The sequence below is a fragment of the Uloborus diversus genome, unplaced genomic scaffold (genome assembly GCF_026930045.1).
Source record: "Uloborus diversus isolate 005 unplaced genomic scaffold, Udiv.v.3.1 scaffold_1129, whole genome shotgun sequence".
NCBI classification, from domain to species: Eukaryota; Metazoa; Arthropoda; class Arachnida; order Araneae; family Uloboridae; genus Uloborus; species Uloborus diversus.
In genome coordinates, this window is record NW_026557798.1 from 9,523 (window position 1) to 30,864 (window position 21,342).

The following is a 21,342-nucleotide window of genomic DNA, read 5'->3' on the forward strand; positions in this document are numbered from 1 at the left end:
GGACACATTAACATTAAAGGGGACAGTTTTCTAGAGTGTTTCCCCCAAGATTTTTTAGGAGGGCACCGTACCTTTCCGCTTTTAAGCTAACCTTTGACCCTTAACTTATTCAACCCTCCTTGCCCCTTAAAAGTTTTAACAAAACTTCACAAAAGCGAATTTTTTTTTCTAAAAGATTCACGCAAGCTGGTCCTTGAAACGTCGCTCCCTCGTTTCAATCACTTATCTCCACAAAAATATGATTAGAATATATTTGAACGTTTTTTGCATTACCTTCAAAAACTAAACATCAAAAAGCTTTTTAATATTTTTAAAATAATTACTATCGAAAACGGCGTTTTTTATGGCGTTTAACGGTGAAAATTACTTTCGTTTCAGGCTTGAACTTCGCATGTACCAAAAAGTAAAAGATGTGCCCCTTTTTTATTTGACAAAACATTTCTTACAAAGTACCCTTTTATCGGAAAGCGCACTGCCCCTTTTTTTGGCCTGAGGGACACATTTTTTTCTGAATCTGAAATCAATTTTAGGCTATAGTGCAAATAAAAGGGTTACGGAGTTCTCCCACGGATATTTCTATGAGTGAAATTTTAAGCTCGCTTTAGTGACTTTAAGGGAATGGCAAAGGTTCGAAGACTTTGTCAGGCAATTTTTTGATATTTATGGGAACAAAGGGAAACACAAATGTGGGTCTTGATGCAAAAACCAAAAACCAGGTAAGTCCAGACTCGGTCATTTTTGGTAAGACCAAGAACTAACATCAGTGTCCGATAGAATATCTTTCCCAAATTATTTGCTACAAAGCAGAGGTCTGATCTAACATTTGTGTTTCGTTGTTACACCAATCGGCACCACCTATATTCTTCACACGCAAAAATGAATTAAAGAAAAAAATGGAAAAGCTAGGACGTAACTGGTTCTTGCATTAAAGTCCTCAATTGTAGACCTAAGACAATTCGTTGGTGACTTTAGGACGACAAAGGGACCACAGACCTGAAATGCCTTAGGAACCCCGTTAAGTCTAAATTTGGCCCTGATAACAAGTAATGTTTCTCAAAGAAAAAAAAACTTGCAACACCCCACCCCCCTTCTGAATTCAGTCCTAAATCCGCCTATGTTCAGGAGTTCTCCCTGCTAAGTCGAAATGTTGCCCTGATTCAGATTCAAATTATCGTAGTCCAGACTTGCTTTCCCGTATGCGCTTCTGAGGTGAAAGTACTCGTATAGTGATATAGATCAATGAAATCTCTTTCCAACCGACAGCATTTAGTTGAGTCTGTCACAACCACTGAATACCCGGGGCGTGCACAGATATTTTAGGGCCCGTTACAAATGACTTTTACGAGCCCCTCTCCATCTTGTTTACACCTACGTCCCTACATATATTTCACCCCTCAATAAAAAATCAAGGGACCCCTTCAGGCTCGAAACCGGGCCAACAGCCCCCCCCCCCCCCCTTGTGCATGGCTCATGCTCATATCTCGCCTCAGAGCAACAGTAAGATATCTAATCGCAGAAATAATACTAAGATATCTTACTCTTGCTCTGAGCGACGAATTATCAACACCCGGAAGCATGGCCCACGCATTTATGGCAGGGTCGGGGCCGCTTTGTCTAATGGTTGGAAGCCAATTCAATTTTTGTTATGCACAAATATAAATTTTTAACGCTCTTTTTTTTTTTTTTTTTTTTTGTCCCGGGCCCTTTTTTAGGTCACGTCGGACCCAAATTTCTCTGTTCCCCTCCTGTTTGCTCAATGTGAGAGCCAAGGCCCCTTGAGCTTTAAAAACTAGAGAGAAAGTTGGTAAGAGAGGAAAAAATTCGCACGTGTGGACTTCTGCTACTTACTTTGTCTTTGCTTAGGACGGAAAAAAATAAACCTGTTTCCAAACGCTTTTTTCACATAGAGTAAATAAATTGCATGCTTTTTTTTATTCAGATTTTTTAAAAACTGTCAGGTGTGAATTTAAATCTATTAATTTCAATAAAAGAATTGCTGGAAGTGGCCCACTCAGCGGTTGGCCCAGTCGGGGATCCCCGACTAGCGACCTGGTCAGTCCGCCCAAGTCGCTAGTCGGGGACATATATATATATATATATATATATATATATATATATATATATATGTGTGTGTGTGTGTGTGTGTGTGTGTGTGTTAGTTATAAATTTATTATTAAAAATTACTTAAAAAGTACTTAAATATGTATCAAACGAATTGACCTACACCCACTTGATATAAATTTAATGCAATAACATTTACTTACCTACCCACATACAGATATACTTGCTGATTTAAACAGTCCTTGATAAAACAAACTCAGTTTTGTAGTTCATATTTTTTGACTTTAATAAAACATTGAATAGTAAAAAACTTCAGTAAATTTTCTTTCTTTTTTGTATTTCTTTTTTTCCCCGCATCTCGAGCAATGCGTTGAGTCTAAGTTCTACGTCACATTTTTGTAGGCTATCTTAAACAAAGGGCAGCATAATTTGCTCTCTCCGCTAGAAGAACTTCAGCATTCTGCATGGAATTTCGAGTAGAAGATGGATTGGATGAGTGCTCTTGCTCTGATTCCTCTGACAACGAACAGTCGACAAGCATTCTCGAAAGCTCATTTACGTTTATGTGTTTTCACTTGGCAACTGGAAGATTCTTTGGGCACTTTTAGAAATTACGACAAATCGCTTAATGTTTCGCACTTTGCAATAAAGCAATAAATCTCTACGAAAATTAGGTAAAAGAAATGCGTCGCGTGTTAACAATGGCTCTCATCGAACAACTAAAGTGCAACAGCTTAGTTTTAAAAATTGTGAAAAATATCGTCTGCGACAAAACAAAACAAATGTTCTGTTGTTTCACTTTTATTTATCGTCTGCCAAGTATGAATTGCTTGTGTTTACTCGTTTGTTATCTTTTCTAACTGTATAAAGAACTGATTTTGTTTCATTGTTTTTAGAACCCGAATATGAAGAATCAAAGTACACTTTTAAAAAAAAATGTCTGAGGCCTGTAAAATTACAAACAAATAATTATTTTAAGTCTGTCTTGCGCTCAAGGAGGCCCAAAGTTTAATTTTTTGAGAGGCGGTAATTCCCAATTTTGCCGAATGATAAAACACGACCCGGCACGCATACCTAAATTTAATGAGAAGCGACTAGGAGTCAATTTTAAAAAAATGCTTAATTTGCCAAATAAAGGAAATTTTTGAGAGGTCACACAATAATCTCCCATCGGGGCGCTATTGCTTGCGCTTAGTTGAACCAAAAAAAAAAAAAAAAAATGCAACCACTATTTTTGCGTCTTGGTGTAAGTTTTGGAAGCGATTCATTTATGTTCCATTCTTCGGACGATGGTTATGGGCAGGTATAGAGCAGTAAATACATACTGCTGATTACCGGCACAATGTAGCAATAATATAAGTTATACTGCAAATCACCACTGATATAAAAAAAAATGATTTTATTTAGCGGCAACCAGATAAACATGTTTGCACCATAAAACTGAAGTAATATAGATTTAAGAAAGGAAACAAATTGAAAATGGAAATTTTTGCAGTTTAATCCGTTTACCCTCTCACCGCAGAGCGGTTATGGGCAAAAAATTTCAAAAATGCAAAAAAAAAGGGGGAGGGGAATTAAAAAAAATTGCAGTTTGCCTGCTCACGGGAGAAAGTTTCCATTCTTGCATGGGCAGGCAAAGAGCAGTAAGTGCATGCTGCCGATTACCTGCAAAATGTAGCGATAAAAGCAGTTACTGCCGTTTGCCTGCACACGGGAGAAAGTTTCCGTTCTTCCGTGGGCAGGCAAAGAGCAGTTTGTACATACTCCCGCACAATGTTGCGAAAAAAGCAGTTACTGCTAATTACCAGTGATAAAAAAAATGCTTTTTTTTTGCGGCAACCACTTAAACATGTTTGTACCATAAAACTATAGTGATATAGATTCCAAAAATGCAAAAAAAAAAAAAAAAAAAAGAAAATCGAAAAATCTGAAGTTACTGCCGTTTACCTGCACACGGCAGTATAGTTGTGCTTACCATTTCTGTTAAGGTTTTTATTTAAAAATTTGACAATGACCACAAATCTCTTAACCTAAAAATTACGACCTACTTTGGCCCAGCATGGAACAGTAAAGAATAGATCAACGTAAGACTCTAAACAGGAAAAACCCTGGAATTCTCGTTTAGAAAAAGTTGACCTAGTTGCATCTACTTCTTACAAATTTTGTTAAAATTGTTGGAAAGTTCTTGGAATTGTTTTGTTGTAGAATGAATGGGCTGAGGTTTTCAGGGATAGCTGTTGATGAGAAAGAAGAAAGAGCTAACGTTGAGAGTATGGAACGCACCTGTAAGTTTTGGAAGTGATCGAGAATTTAGGATCTTTTGTTTTACGAATGGTGTTCGGTTAATAAAATTATTTAACCACTAAAACTAATTGAGAGATGACCGTTCACTATCGGCAATTTCCGAGACAAAAAAATAGGTATGCAAACACATTTTTAAAAAATAATAATTTTCTTTAAAAAAAAATGACTCAAACTTCTTTTAAAATGTGTTTTTACTTCAAATAAATGGTTTTTCGTATGCATATCCGTCTTTCTTTGACTCTAGTTAGTTCTACAACGATTTTAAATAGGGAAAAACACTTTGGGCCAATGTAACCCAAACGCAAGGGTAACATTGGCCCAAATAGAAAACAATAATAAAGGGTAAAAGTACCTTTACATCAAATGATTACTATTCAAAAATAAAATTTAGAGAACTCTAGATGCGTAAAACAAGTTCCACAGCTTGGAAATATGAATAGTTACAAAATTATTGTGAGAAAAGTTCAAAAATGTGGGCCAAAGTATCCCGCGTTCACGGTACATGATATTGTTGTTTTTCATGTATTCATTTTTCTTTCCAATTAGATCTATGGCGGCTTGAGAGGTGCAAACGTCCTGGTGACAGAAACATCTCACCTTGACCCGGAAGAAGGGATTAAGTTCCGGAACCTCACCCTCACCGACTGCAGGAAGAAGCTACCCAAAGCACCAGGCGGGGAAGAGCCGCTTCCCGAAGGTCTCTTCTGGTTGCTGGTGACTGGTGAAGTTCCGACAGCTCAACAGGTGAAAATTCTTCTTTTCCCTTTTTCCAAAATCTAAAACTATGACAAGAAGTAAGTCTCTCTAGAAATTCGTAAAAATGTGAATTTTTAAAAGTGTCCCAATATTTTTTGATTTAGTGTGATCGCTCGCTAGTCGTCACCTGGCGAGTAGTCAGGCTAATAGCGAGTCTTACTTTGGAGGATAAATAAAATACTCAACCGGCCACATTTTGAATTGTTTACCGTCCACAGAAAATTATTATTACTTTTATTATTTCGAGACAAGTCATTTATATATTGAAACAAATTTTGATGTAAAAACATTCCCAAATCCTCAAATAGTATTCTATTTTGCCAATGATTAAAAAAAGCTGTTATTCCTTTCACTCTCCTTTTCCTACACCTCAAAAACTAGCAAGCACAAACTGGCGGGCATGTACAAAAGGTTTGAACACACCTGGACGGGGGGGGGGGGAGAAAAATGTAAATGAACGAAACTGCAATTAGGTCTCATATGCCAATATTTTCTTTGACAGATTGCATTTTAGTGCTGTGCCTTTCTGTTTTTGTAATAAATAAATAAAAACTTTTTATAAAGTTGCTACCAATATTTTTTTTAAAGAGGCTACTAAGCCAAAATTGTCTTATGGCCACTGGTGATTAACTAAAAATTTGAACTCTCAGATGTGTCCCCTAAGTTGAAAATTACTTTTGCAAACTATCAAGTACAAATAATTTTAAAAATATTTTTTCCATGCTACTGAGATATCAAAATATTGATATTAAAAATTATATATACATCTATGGTTTAGAGAGCAAGGTTTTTTTTTTTTTTTTTCGAAAACATAGCATGATTCCATACTTTGCCGCGAAGCTTATGATCCCCTTTTAATTACATGTTATTTTACCAGTTTATTGTAGCTGATTTCTATATGTTGCTTGGTTTTTACTTTTCATGTATTTAATTTGTATGTTCCTTCCTGTTTCAATTAGAATGCTTCTCTTGCTTAGTTTTAGTTACGGAAAGCATTTTCCCATAATTTTATTGGTTTCATTTTCACGAATAGTTCCTCTCTATTTCCCGCTCTGTTAATCCGGTAGATTTTGTGCAAATATCATCTATTAAATCTTTCCGAATTTTATTATGACTTTCTGAGGCTCAAAACATATCCAGCTTGCTCCTCACAGACGCACTATGCGTCATATGGATGTAGCGTCTCAGCAGTTACTGAACTTAAAAATTTATTTTCCATCTTCTTTTGCTCATATCTTGTACATTCATATGAGCCTCTAATTGCAGGTCAAAACCTTGTCGAAACAGTGGGCCGAAATGGCATGTCTTCCTCCACATGTGGTGACTATGCTAAATAATTTCCCATCCAGAATGCATCCCATGACCCAATTCAGCGCTGCCATCACGGCTTGCAGCACCGAAAGCAAATTTGCAAAAGCATACAGGGACGGAGTCCCAAAAGCCAATTACTGGGAAGTGAGTATTTTTTCGTTCCTCACATAGCGGCGAATATTAGAATGCTGAATCCCTCATAAATATTGCCTCAAAAGTAATTCTGTATTTATGGCGTTGTAGTAACGTTATTGGGAACTACGAAAGTTCCCTTTCAAGAGGGCCATTTAATTTGTCGAAACATCATCAAAGTAGTAGTTCACGGTTTGCTAATGAAAATTACGTATTCGTGAAAATGTATGAATTAATCTTCAAACAATGTACCATAAGATGCATATTGTTTAATCTAAAATTGTATTTACTCACCTCTAGGGGCTCTCGCCATGACGTAGCCCATGATAAAAATTTAACCAGTATGTTCTTATACCACCATAATTTCCTTTAAGCAATTCCATCACACTTGACTAACAAACATAAGAGTGGATCGGTCTTGCTGCAATCCAAAAGCTTCAAATTGCGATAATACATTAGCTATAATGGCGAGAATCAGGAAAATTTAATTATTTTGAAGAAATTATTTAATATAATTAATAATGCTCAACAAAAGAGTAAAGGACTAACAACATTTGACCTATTTTTGTATTTATACCTATTACATATGAGGCAGTGAGAAGCAAAGGGATGTAAGTGTATACTTTCAAGTTTTGAGTACACTGTAAAAAATCTCGGAAAACTCTCTGAATATACAAAAAAGCTTTCCGTAATACACAGATTCGTACGCCCTCAGCAGTTTTCTGCTCTTATCAAAAACCTTTCCCGTTTAGCAAGAAAGTAAGAGTCGACGCATGCGCAGCTCACACGGCAATTTTATAGTCCAGCACCAAATCCAAACTGAAACTTTCGAAAGCACGCAATGAAAAAAATTGCTGACTCAAGTGCTGAACTCAAGTGCTGAAACAAGTGCGAAGTAACACTCATCAAGGGGATTAGTAGAAGTTTTGTTCCTCGCATGAATTCACTGAAGATAATTTTAAAGTCTTATATTTTATTGCTAATGTATCGTCATGAGATTGAATTTGAAGCTATGTCACTTATTTTTAAGTACGAAGTGCAACTTCTCGACGCATGCCCGCGAAAGGAATACAAACTGAAATTAAAAACCAAATAAATGCCTAGAGGACGCCATGTAAATTCGTTGCGTCGCATAACTTGTGTAGGTAATTTACTTTTTTCTTGGATACTTTTCTTCTTTCTACCAAATGGGTAATTTTTGTTGGCAGAATTTTATTCTGTCATAAAAATCACCTTTTTGGTGACCAAAGCCTGCAAAAGACCACCATCGACGAATAGGTAAGTCGCTTTGCAACTCTATTACTTTAAAGAGATTTAGTTCATATAAATCTCGTTAAAAAAAAAAAAAAAAACTATTTTCCTCAGTATTATTTTTTCGTTGTGAACTATTGCAATTTGAAAATATTTTACATTACATAGAACACATATTTAAAGTGCAAGTGTGTCTAGTTTTATTCCGTAAAATTTATGAATTAAAGATTATAAAAAAAACTTTAAATAAGTGTTATTGTGTACTTTGTTTTTATGTGTCAATCTCAGTTAATATTTGGCTGAACATTTATGTATCAAGCATTATGAATTAAATGTTATAATATGCAAATTGTCAGGTTTGATCGTTCGTCTTTAAGGTTGCATGTTTTCATTCTCTTGTAAACAGTGTAGCTAGATTGTATGAAGTAAAAAAAAAACCTATCTCTTGTAATTAGGAACATAGTGCTTCAGTATTATCTAAATGACGATATATCTCTTTAAATATTTGCATTAGCGAAACGCTTTAAATTAGTTAAATGTGTATTAATTTCTTTAACAAATAGATACATATATGTATTTAAAAGTGTCTTCATTTTTTTCGTTTTACGAGCCTCAATTTTACCAAAAGCAAAAAAAAAAAAAAAGACTTAATAATTTTGTATTTTTACACCATATTAAAGTATTTTACTTATAATTTTATTATACATGAAATATTATTTATCTCAGCAGAGCTTCATTAGTACGATTTATTTTAGTTGCAATGCATCTGCCCTTAAGGGCAAGAAGCTGCAAATATAACAAACAAGAATTATTTCTCAATAATATATTTTTGTATATATATATGAAATACGTAAGCAATGAATAGCAATGAGAAAAAGAAAATTAAAAGTAGCAATTATTAGAATAAAGTTGAAAGGTTGAATTCGGAGCTCATCAGCCGTGGAAGATTCGATAAATATGGTCAAAAGACCAAAAGATATTAAAATATTTACTAAATAGAGAGTGTTTAAGCTCTAACATATGCATTACATTGGGCCAAACGCACCATATGCTAAACTATATGCAATAAACAACAGCTTAAACCTAAAATTCAAAGTAGGGGTTTTTTCCCTGGGCTAAATTAAGAAACAAGTCCCTATAATTTGTCTTCCTCAGGACAGTAACTACTGCATGCATACTAGTTTAATGTAGGACAGTCAGGAGGAATGAGTCAGTGGCAAAAATGGAACAGCTGCATTTACATGCCAAAATAAAAAGTAATATTATTTCATGTTATTGTTTTAAAAGTGATCATTTTTAAAAAACTATGTTATTAATATACAATGTACATATGGGGAGAAGACGAGGGGCGTTCACCACGCAGACTGTGCCATTGACATTTTCAGGGGGTTGCTTTTTCAAGGGGGGGGGGCGCTTCATAGCATTTTATGGGTGCACCATCACTCTTATGGTGGGGGGGGGGTCTCGTATATATGAAATGGAATAATCATGTAATAGAGTTCAATGTTTTAATTAATAAAATATATATTGCATTTTGCGCACACTGTAAAAATAAAATCAGTAACCTATTTTGAATAAGTATTTATATTTGTGATGAGCTGGAAAAGAGCAAGAACAGAAGAATCAACCCGAATGGTTCCAGCAGGGGGACTTGGTGTCATATTTAAATTCATCAATTTCTCTGTTGGTACTTTTCGGTACACTTTGTTCGTCAGAGAAATTAACTTGAGGTGAACGAATTCCGGAACGCGAAGGGTAGGTAAGTCCTGTCAAATTTTATCCGAAGATAAAAGCTATCAAGTTTGATACAAGATATGTTTTTAAGTTCTGCATTAAAAATACAATATGTTGATAGTTTTGTCTTGAAAACATTGAGAGAAAAACTGAAGTTTAAGATTGTTTAACAAACAATCCCCACTTTTCAGAAGGTACCCTCCTCCAATTCCCCGACGATTTTGTGATTAGGAATGAAACTACTAGATTATTTCATAATTTTTCAAAAATTTATAACTGTGCATATGTTATGCTGTTAACCATGCTATTTGTCATTAGAAATTCAAAAAAAAAAAAAAAAATCCACGAATGATTCTAAAATTGCTTGTATTATTGCTCTTAAATATGAAAGAATTGAAACTGATATGGTATGCAATACTATAATAAAGAATTATATTTTAGAAAAAATCACGGAAAAAGGATTCCGAAATTCTCGGAAACGTTTTTGAAAATTGTTTGGAGAATTCCGAAATACTCGGAAACGTTTTCGAACTTTTCATGAACTACAGCTGCACAGAATACTCAGAAACATTTCTGGAAATTACGGAAAGAGGATTCTGAAATACTCAGAAACGTTTCTGAAAATTACAGAAAGAGGATTCCGAAATACTCAGAAACGTTTCTGAAAATTACAAAAAGAGGATTCCGAAATACTGAGACACGTTTCTGGACATTACAGGAAGAGGATTCCGAAACACTCAGAAACGTTTTTGAAACTTTCATGAACCACAGCTGCACGATATACTCAGAAACGTTTTCGGATTTGTTTTACATTGTAACACTCGTTTAAAAATAACTTCCTAGGTATGCTTTCATTGATTTTTTTTCTAAATCATGCTGTACAGCAGCACCTACCATAGATACTAGTACTATTTCTTGCCTCAAAACAGAGGAAGAGTTCACCTACCATTTGTACTGGTTAGCTCCAAATTTTTAATTTTGCCACTTACATCCCTTTGCCTCTCACTGCCTCATATGTAAAATAACTGACAATTCTTTATGGAAAAATGTATTTAATTCAAGAGAGACTAATTCTCGCACAAAATGTGAGGTCGAATCAACTGGTCAAAAACAGGTGACGTTGGTTTGGAAACTTTATTGTATTTACACGGTAAAGTTAATTTGATAATCACGGTAAAGTGTGATTCATATCACACCAGCAGAGTTCAAAATTAGCTGCCCACAGTAAACAATTGCTTTGATTTTATGCGCAGGCATTTGTATTTTTGTCACAAAAATACAAAAGAAAGCAAAATCTAAATGAGTATCGAGTGAACCAATTCTTAAAGTATTTATAAAAAAAACCAGAAAAAACCTCGCGTTATGGTTATTTAACCAACATCTGCTTAAAGAGTATGACATCAAAGCATGAGAGGGATTTACGTTAAAACATTCAATAATGGTAATATACCAAAAACCAAACCAGTAACCCATAATGTCCCAGAAGGAATACCAAGTAGACCTTCCAAATTTGAGTAATTTAAATTTTCAATATTTCTAAGAAACCAATAACACTTCAAGATAGGGTCAGTAAGAATATACAATACTGAATACCAGTATCGGATCTAGGGGAGTTAAATGTGGGTTTACTTTACATACAACCTCCAACACCCCACATCAAAAAAAAAAAAAAAAAGAAGAAGAAGAAAGTCACCTCTACAGTTACAGGTTCGAAAGAAAAAAAATTGCCGTGAGGCAATGATTACATTGACGTTCAGGAGTGTCCAAAAGGGAGTGACTCTCAAGAAAAATTTCTTAATCGGCAAATTTTGTTTGACGATTCGAAAAATTTGGACTGCATTGCATATCGAAATTAATAGCGAGGTTTTTTTTTTTTCTTCATATTTTTATTTATGTATTTCTAATGACGTCTAATGTCTCTTCTCCTCAAATGTAGGTGTGCGCTGGCTCATACTTTATCATTCGATAAAATTCGGAGCTATCTGCTAAAGAGAATTCTCAGAAATTTCAGTTCGGGATGCCCCTGAATGTAATGCTTGCGTAAGGTTAATGATTGGCATATATTTACCTCTCTACACTGTATTCAATAACTGGCATTCTATGGGACATTGTTCCTTACAAGTTTTTTTCTCCCCAGTTTACTTTTGACGATGCTATGAACGTGATAGCTAAACTGCCACCAATTGCTGCCACAATTTACAGAAACTTATACCGCGGTAGAAGCAGTATCGGGGCTATCGACTCAAGTAAGGATTGGGCTCATAACTTCACTTCAATGCTTGGCTACAAAGACTCACAGTTGGCAGAATTAATGCGATTGCACATGACTCTACACAGGTGAGTGCATGCGTATTTCCTTGCCACGAAACCACACGATCAAGAAAATTCGAAAAAAAATTAAAAGTGGTAGCATTTGGAAGAGCATCGTAAAATAGGTTTATGGCACAAAAATTATGTGCCCTCATGGGCCCGTTATCGAAGTATGAGATCTTAAAGTCCGCCGAAATGTTACGTAAAGTCGCCAAATTTAGCGAGTAACGTTCAGAAATGGAATGTACGACGCAAGTTCAACATCTGCATCTGACAAGGTATCTCATTGCCATTTTTGATCTTTACCAAAGTGCGGGAGAGATGTTTTAAGTAAATACTTTACTCATGGGTAACTACCGGGAGAGTCGTGGCACAGACTTCTCCATTAAAATTTTTAGGGGGTTGTTTTTAGGGATATTTTTCTCTCGTCTGGGGAGTGGCCTTTTTTGTAGGGCCTTTCAATTATTGGGGGGGGGGGGGCACTGTCGCTCTTGGAGGGAATAGACACCTCTGCTTTACTTGTGTGTGTCAAAGTTAAGAACCACTATCATGTTCATCAAGATAAAAGTTTTTCCAGAGAAACGACAGCTTTAAAACAGGATTAAATTTACAATGTGTGCCGAAATGATAGATCCACCCGTAAAATCGGAAATTATGTTGATAGAAAAGGATTTATATATATATATATATTATGCACAAAGAACTATTTTATAAACTAAATTGTTTCATTCAATGCAAAATAATACATGAAGAGTATAATGGGAATAATAAGTTAAACAAAATTTACATGAAACAGCTGTTCCAAAAAGATAGGTCCATTGAGCCAAACATCAAATAAATGTTGAATTAATAAGAAAATTTTGTACTTTTTTTCTGAATAAGCTCATAAATCCTATTCGCATTATTCCTACAAGTTTTTCCATACAATTTGCCTCGATTATTGACCATTCGGTGAAAATAGCCTTTTCCATACTGTTGTACTGCATTCCGCCTGCATACACCGCTCATACGAGTATACACCACATGTTTTCTACTGGATTCAGGTCGGGACTGCAAGGTGACCAATCGATAACATGTATACCATTATCCAGAAAGTATTCGAAAGTAGACTTTGCAGTGTGCACAGGAGCATTATCTTGTTGGAACATGAAGAATGGGCCCCTAATGTACTCTGATTGTGGAAGAAAATATTGTTCAAGCAACTGTTGATAGTCTGCAGCATTTTAACGATTGTCTACAAATGCTATATCAGTTTTTCCAGCACCTCCGAATCTGGCCCTTGCCATAACGGAACCACCACCATCTTGCCTTTTCGAGAATATCTTTCTATCGTCACACAGATCGTGCCAGTAATACTGCCAGCCATCTGGACCATCCAAGTTGAATTTCTTTTCACCACTGAATATCACACGATGCTAATCTTGTTTCCAGGCCATCACTTCTTTTGCAAAATTCAATTGCTTTTCTTTGTGCTTTTTAGTCAATTTTGGAGACGCTTTCCTCTTCGCGTACATTAAATTGGCGAACTACTTTACTACTCTATGGACTGTAGATTTTAAAACTGGAGGATTTGTTGCTTGCTTAAAGTGAACAAGCTTATATTTCTTGATTTTAAGTCCTTTACGTTAGTCCTGCTTTGTTGGAGTGTCACTTTTGATGGGCTGCCAGATAATTTTTTACTGTCAAAGGCATTTCTAAGTCGCAAAAAAATGTTCACAACATTATGCGATCTATTTTAAAGATTACCTATTTCTCTATTGGATTTTCCACTGTTTAAATGCTTCAATTTTCCCTTGCTCAACCAACGAAAGACTGCAATGACGACCCATTTCGTTTGCTTGCACCGTGATACTTAAATCTGTTTGAATACCTCCACAGAAGCCAGCATAATCTTGCAGTAAGACTAAGCAACGAGATTTATGCAAAATTTTTTTAAATAAACGTGGTTAGAGCAAAATTCCTGAAGGTGGACTTATCTGTTTGAAACGGTCTTGTAATGAAAATTTGAATAAAATAAAAAGGAATTATTTATTTTTGCGAAATTTCTTTATAAATAGTTGTAACAATTACTGGTTAATTATCTGTATCAAAAAGTGATTCTTATTCTCAATTCGTTTCTGCTGAAAATTATGCACAAAAAGCGTTTCTTCAAATATCTCAAAAATTCTCTGCAGATACTGCACTTTAACTTCCCACAGCAGAATTGATCTTTTCCCAAGTAAAATTTTGAAGAGACGGGCCGGATAAAAGTATATTATTGTATTTTAGTGTATTTAAGTAGATTTTACTTTAGGAGTTAAAGTGTTAATTACAATGTTATTGGTGTACTATATTTTAAGTATTTTCATTATGGTTTTTCAAAGTATTAACTATGAGTATTTTCTTTAGTTTCTATGAAAAGTTAGCTTGTATACTTAAAGCAATATAAATTTAAAAAAAAACTTCTAATTGAGAAATTTTAATTAGCAGATTAATGTTAAATACAAATAAGATATGTTGTAAAATAAAAATAAAAGAAGCCTGTCGAAAGGGGGGAAAATATCCTACTAACTCTGACAAATATGATACTGAAAAAAAAATTTATTAAAAGATAGAAAATTGTGGCACCAGAAGCATTTCATCGATTTAAGTCTAACACAGTTATTGCAGCGTTCAAACTCCTCCGAAAAGCAAAATTCCAAAGGTGTTTCAAATGGAGGTGGCCGAGTTGGTAATGATCCAGACTTGTACCAGGCAAATTGTATCATGTCCGAGTATTCTGCCGTGTGCAGGTAAAGGGCAGTAACTGCAAATTTTTCATTTTTCATTTTTTCGCATTTTTGTCATCTATTGTACGTAATCTTTACTGTACAAGCTCGCTTATTTGGTTTCCACCGAAAAAAAGATACGAAAAAGACGTCTAATTCCCACATTTCCCTATTATTAGTATTGAAACCAAAACGCGTTTCTTCAACTATCTCGAAAACTCATTTCTGCAGATACTGCCGTTTACCTGCACACGGCAGTATTGTGGTGCACTTATCTGGAAATGAATAAGTGATTGTAGTTTCACTGAATGAAAACGCGTAAAAGTTATTCTAGTATTTTTAAAAATAAATAAATAAATAAAAATAACATGCAATATGTTGTGCATTCACGTTATAGCCACTTTTACGGTAGTGACAGATTTTGTCCGGAAGACAGTTGTTGTTATAACGAACGTCGACTGTATTGATAACTTTTAAGAATAAAATATTTCCCTCTATTCATGAAGTAATTTCCGATATCTATACTTTTGAAGTGCATATTGTTAACACTTACTATCCGTTGTTTTCACATTAGATTTTTTTTTCATTTTAAATTAAAAATTAAATATTTTCCTCACAGTGATCATCAGACAATAAAACTTCATGTCTTGATTATCACTTTAAAAAAATAAGAAGTGATACCATAATCCTTGACCATTTTATTTCAGCATCAAAGACTAGGCATTTTATTATCTATATTCTGTATGAGCTCAAATTACCCTGCTTTTTGTACTTATTCTTATTAATTCTCCCAGGTTATTAAGAAATACTTACAACATATTTCATTAATAGTTTACTTAACACACTTAAAATACAGTAATATTCTGAAATGTGCTATTATCACCAATGAAATTCTAAAATTTACGTTTAATTTCGTTGTAAAGTTATCGTTCCTCTGAATAAAGCTTCCTATTTTCTATTTCATAGGCTTGATGGCGATTCTTTAATTTAACACACACAAGTACAGTATTAAAACAAATCATCTTTCACACGCTTTGCAGATGACCCAAAATGGAAATGAGATGCCTTGCAAGATGCAGACGATGAAATAGTGCGGTATTTAAATTTATTGCCAAGTCTTTAAATTTGGCTGCTTTTTTTGAGATTTCGGCAGACTTTAAGACCCCATATCCCGAAAGCAAGGGGACGAGGATGACCCATGACATTTCATGGGTTAAAAAAATGTCTAAATATGCTCTTCCGAATGCTATCATTTTGAACTTTTTGCATTATAGCTTAAGTCGTGTGGTCCCTGGTTAGAATGAACTTTGATTATGTGTCTGGATGGTTTCACCGAGACCCACGTGATAACAGGCCAGACAACTCCCCTCCCCCCCGCTTCGTTACGCCACCAGTAGTCGATCTTTGAACTTGGCGCGAAACTTTGAAAGCAGTGCAGTCTACCAGTTAAACAATAGTGCTTTTTGGTCTGGTTGAAATAGATGAAATAGGAAATATTAACTTCGGCTGCACATTTTTGAATACAATACTGTTGGATTTATCTCATCCTTTCCACGTACCGGAATGTAGAAGCAATTAAAAAATATATATATAATATAAGTGTCTGCTGAGTGAATTTGAGTCAGCGATTTCCGCTTCCGAACAACCTGCATGTGAAGAAAAAAGCTGGGCTATAAAAATGGAATAAATTTTAAAGTTCGGAGGTAAGTACTTTTCTCAAATAAACAAATTTACATTTTATGCAGTTAAGATTACTTACGTTTTCCTCCATTACACGAACAATTGTCAGTTTCCTTTCTGATATCTTTGTCTGTAATTTGTAATTTTAGTATACTGCTTTAATATTTGAAACGGTTAACTTGCAACTTTTTATTTCTTTATTTTTTCATCTTTGTACACGCATTTATTCGAAATGGATTTTCCAAGCTGACAATATACATATGTCAAAATTTTCTGCAAATATACTTGTTGCTATCAGAAGCAACGTAACTTGGTGTTGATATTCAGTTAATATGTAAACAAGTTTATTGAAACAGGCTTTTAACTGAACTAATCTTATATTTTCCGTTTCGATTAAATTGTTTCATACGCTAGCATGTGTTATTTTGATCAAAAAACATTCCTTGATGGGCTTCCGTAGTTCTGAGATAGAAGATTAGATTTGAACGCCGGAGGTCGTGGGTCCGATACTCAAACATTTCCCCCCAACTACGCCCCTGCAATGTTATTCAAACAAGCTGGTTCTGTGCGTAAATTAAAAAAATATATACGGTTTTTTTCACTGTTGTCATTAAGTTTTATGATATTTATGCACACATTGTGGTTAAGTTAACGGTATTCATAATTTCTGGGCTTGCGAAAGATTAGTTTTGAGCAGTGGATACACAACGTGTTTTTGCCAAATGCTCTGTGCTTGTTTGTTTATGCTTAAAAAGGGCAAAATATCTTGAACTACATATTTTTTGAACTCCTTGGGTTTTCTGTTAATAAGCTTTCAGGAACTCTGAAACTGTAACATAAATTGAATTAAGGGGCTGTCTATAAAGTATTATGCAAACTTTTGAACAAATTCCCCCCCCCCTCCTCCTTGTTACATGTAACGCTGTTCAACATGAGCATATTGTTATAAACAACGCGTGATGTCACACTTCTTGTTATCCCCTCCCTTCCCCCTGTCACAAAACTGTCACATTGATTTCCTAAAAGAGCCTACTCAGCAAAATGTTGATCTAAATTTAACATATATGAGGTTTTAAGTATTAAAGAAAGTTGCTAAAATGGTCATTCTATGAAAAGTTTTTTGAAAAAGGTTACTTTGTCATCAATTAATGCTTTTTAAAATAATTTTTCAAAAGCCTTAAAATGATGAACTATTAAAGCCCCCCCCCCCCACACAAGAATCATTAGCAGCAGAAAAAGCTGAAAATGGAAAAGTAGCCGAATTCAAAAAAAAAAAAAAAAGGCTGTTTAGATATTGAATACATTTTTTGGATGTACAACATACAGTATTCATGATGTTGTATTATACATTCTTTAATTAAAGTTTTTCAAGTTGAATTCCTGTGTAATTTTTCGAGAGTGCCCACCGAAGGGGGGAGGAGGGGTCGGAATCATAGTCTCATAGTAATGATAGCTTTTCAACGGCTATAGTTATAAATAACTGTGCCCTTGAAATTTTAAGGGAGATGGAGATGTTTTGGGTTTTTTTTTTTTTTTTTGAAGTTTTCATAATTGAAGGGGGTAGGGCACCGTCTACTTTGGGGGATGGCACCCAAGCATTCACGTCTTTTGAAAAGCATAAATTTGCTCAGCTAAGTTAACATTAATAATATGGTATTATGTACTTTAATTTGATGTTATGTCTTTGAAACATATTGCAGTCATGTTTCCCGTTTTCTTAAGTAAAAATGTTTATTTATTTTTTAAAATTTCATTTAATTCTTATTCAAATACAATAGTAATATTATTTTTTGTTTTGATGTAATTGTAAAATGAAAGTTCATTTATTTATTTGAATACTTCTTAAGACTTAATGTTTCAATACAATATACGAGTAGTTAAAATGAGATTAGTTAAAAAACAATTTCCAATGAAAAATAAAACTGTTTATTTATCACTTTGTTTTAACATGATTGTAAAATAAAATCGTGTTTAGTTATTTGAATACTTTGTAATACTTATAAATGTTTTTATGTCAAATATAATGAATTAAGCTCAGTGTATTTTTTAATGTATGATTATCGGTTCCTTTTTATGTTTTCAAATGAAAAAGTAGAACTTGTAATGCTACTAAAATAACAGAAGTCAATAATAAATAAACCAAATAGTTTTATTTAACCAAAATATTAATCGAAGTGCTCACTTCCCAATATCATTGTGGATCGACAAACGATGACGTCATTTGCTAGTTGGATGGCCTTCCTATCTCGAAGGCCTCGGTTTCACTCTTATACCCCGTTTGCACTGGCGGAATTAAGCCGCTTAGTTTTCAGCTAACCTACTGCGCATTCACTTAGCGCATCTCAAAGCCGCTCAGTTGAGCGACACGCATATCGACCGATCCCAAGCGGTAATTCTGTAATCCACGCTATGGCTTGGTTTTTTCTATGCTCGATAGATGGCGCCACTACTTTTTCATGAATTTTTTTTTTTTTTTTTTTTGCTTTCTTTTCAAAAATGTATTACGATCAAAACGAAAATTTAACTTACAGAGTAAAAGAAATCACTGATGAAAATGCTGCAAATGTAAGTTTTAAAATTTTTTTTCTTAATTTAATTGCGGATAATCCCGGAAAAAAAAAAGTTATTAAAGGGACAGAACAGCCGATTTAAATTATTGGAATTTAAGAAAAAATGTGACAATTCATGTGCCTAAAGGTTTAACGTTGTAATTAATAATTTAATCAACGGTCTAATTGATACAACTATATCAATTAGATAACATTATATGCAGTATTCGGGGGGGGGGGAGTACATATATATAGTGTGAAATGTAAGTCAGAACAGCTCTTTTACAAAAGTACTCCAATAGGCTTTCTAGTTTTTTATTTATTTATTTATTTATTTATTTTTGAAAAACACAAAGACACACATATATAATATATGCCAATGATTTTTTTTTGGTGGGGGGGGGGTGTGATCGCTTCCTTTTTGGGGGGGGGACACATTCACCCTTAGTTTTATTTACCCATGTTTTGTAACATTTTTTAAAATTAATTTTCTGTTTAGTTTGTTCTTTAACTTTTGTTGTTTTTTCCACCAGTACTTACATGTTCTTTACTAAATTGCTATGTTGGGCCTTTTTTGGTTAAGGATTTTTTAGATTGTATTTGTGTTTCAATAAAAATTGAATTAATTTCTCTTTTGAATGGCTTATACAGATTTAACTTAAATATGCTTGTTAATTTTATACACAGAACTGGTTACATCAACCGATTCCGATCCGCCAATATCAACTAATTCCGATCCGCCGGTCGAAATGCGATCCGAAAACTGCTGGAAACGACAGTCCGTTTTGGAAAATTATAGGCAATTTTTTACTTGAACTTTTTGATCGCCAGAAAAAAAGTCTTTGTTCAGTAGAAATATTTTTCTAAATAATCGGGACTGAACCCCATTCGGATAATTAGAACCAGAAAATGTTCTATTGAAAAAAAATAATTGAGTGTATGTGATGTTACTTAGTTGTAAAATATTTTATTGAAAATGAAATAATAAAGTAAAATTGCAAAATTAAGGAATAATTATTTGAAAATGGGACTGATATTACACCAAAAAAATTATAATTTAAAAATGAATAAATAGAAAAATGAAATAAAAATGAATTATAAAAAAAAATAGTAAACAAATTTTCAGAACTTATAAAAATTCTCCCCGAAACTCAAAAAATCCCCCCTGGAATCTGAAGTAACGGGGGACATTCCCCTTCTAGAAATTGAACCTTATTTCAAACCCTGTTATATATACATTTAATTGAAAGTAACTTGCCTTTGTATTGTGATTGTCAATTTAGCAGTGCATCCCGTATGCTTTGAAGGACCATCCCCAGAAACTATTCTGTCTGTCATGCACACAGCGATAGCTGATTTTGTATTTATTAAATCTCCCTGATTTCGGATATGTTGTTGCAACACGCCAAGTACTTTTTGTATCTTCACTGTGTTGCTGTAACCAGTTCCGTGTATAAAATTAACAAGCATATTTAAGTTAAATCTGTATAAGCCAATCAAAAGAGAAGTTAATTCAATTTTTATTAAAACACAAATACAATCTAAAAAATCTTTAACCAAAAAAGGCCCAACATAGCAATTAAGTTAAGAACATGTAAGTACTGGTGGAAAAAACAACAAAACTTAATGAACAAACTAAAAAGAAAATTAATTTTAAAAAATGCTACAAAACATGGGTAAATAAAACTAAGGGTGAATGTTTCCCCCCCCCAAAAGGAAGCGAACACCCCCCCCCACCACCAAAAAAAATCATTGGCATACATGTAAATATATATGTGTGTCTTTGTGTTTTTCAAAAATAATAATAATAATAATAATAATAATAAACAAAAAACTAGAAAGCCTATTGGAGTACTTTTGTAAAAGAGCTGTTCTGACTTACATTTCACACTATATACATGTACTCCCCCCCCCCCGAATACTGCATATAATGTTATCTAATTGATATAGTTGTATCAATTAGACCGTTGATTAAATTATTAATTACAACGTTAAACCTTTAGGCACATGAATTTTCACATTTTTTTTTAATTCCAATAATTTAAATCGGCTGTTCTGTCCCTTTAAGAATATCTTTTTTTTTTCGGGAATATCCGCAATTAAATTAAGAAAAAAATTTTTAAAACTTACATTTGCAGCATTTTCATCAGTGATTTCTTTTACTCTGTAAGTTAAATTTTCGTTTTGATCGTTTGTAATATTAATATTTGAATAAGTAAAGCCGGATGATAAGCTATCCATGGTTAAAACTTCAAAAGACACAAGACATTTTTAAAAATAAAGCAAAAAAAATCATGAAAAAGTAGTGGCGCCATCTATTGAGCATGGATGAAATCAAGCCATAGCGTGGATTACAGAATTACCGCTTGGGAACGGTCAATATGCAGTGCAAACGACTTTTAAAGTAAGTGCGCTTAACTCGTAAGTGCATTGATGGGTTGAGCGCGCTTAGCTCGCAGTGCAAGGGCAGGCTTACATTCACCAAAATCTTTAACTTACGAGCCCAG

At 34.1% G+C, this 21,342-nt stretch overlaps 1 protein-coding gene across 1 annotated transcript in view; it reads left to right on the forward strand.

Moving 5' to 3' along the window:
• Positions 1-662: 662 nt before the first annotated feature.
• LOC129232262 (probable citrate synthase 2, mitochondrial) overlaps positions 663-21,342 on the forward strand; it is a 28,703-nt gene continuing 8,023 nt past the window's right edge. Inside the window, exons 1-4 of the mRNA XM_054866464.1 lie at positions 663-716; positions 4,912-5,109; positions 6,388-6,576; positions 11,687-11,886. Of these exons, the coding sequence (XP_054722439.1) occupies positions 663-716; positions 4,912-5,109; positions 6,388-6,576; positions 11,687-11,886 (641 nt within the window). The remainder of the gene's footprint in view (positions 717-4,911; positions 5,110-6,387; positions 6,577-11,686; positions 11,887-21,342) is intronic.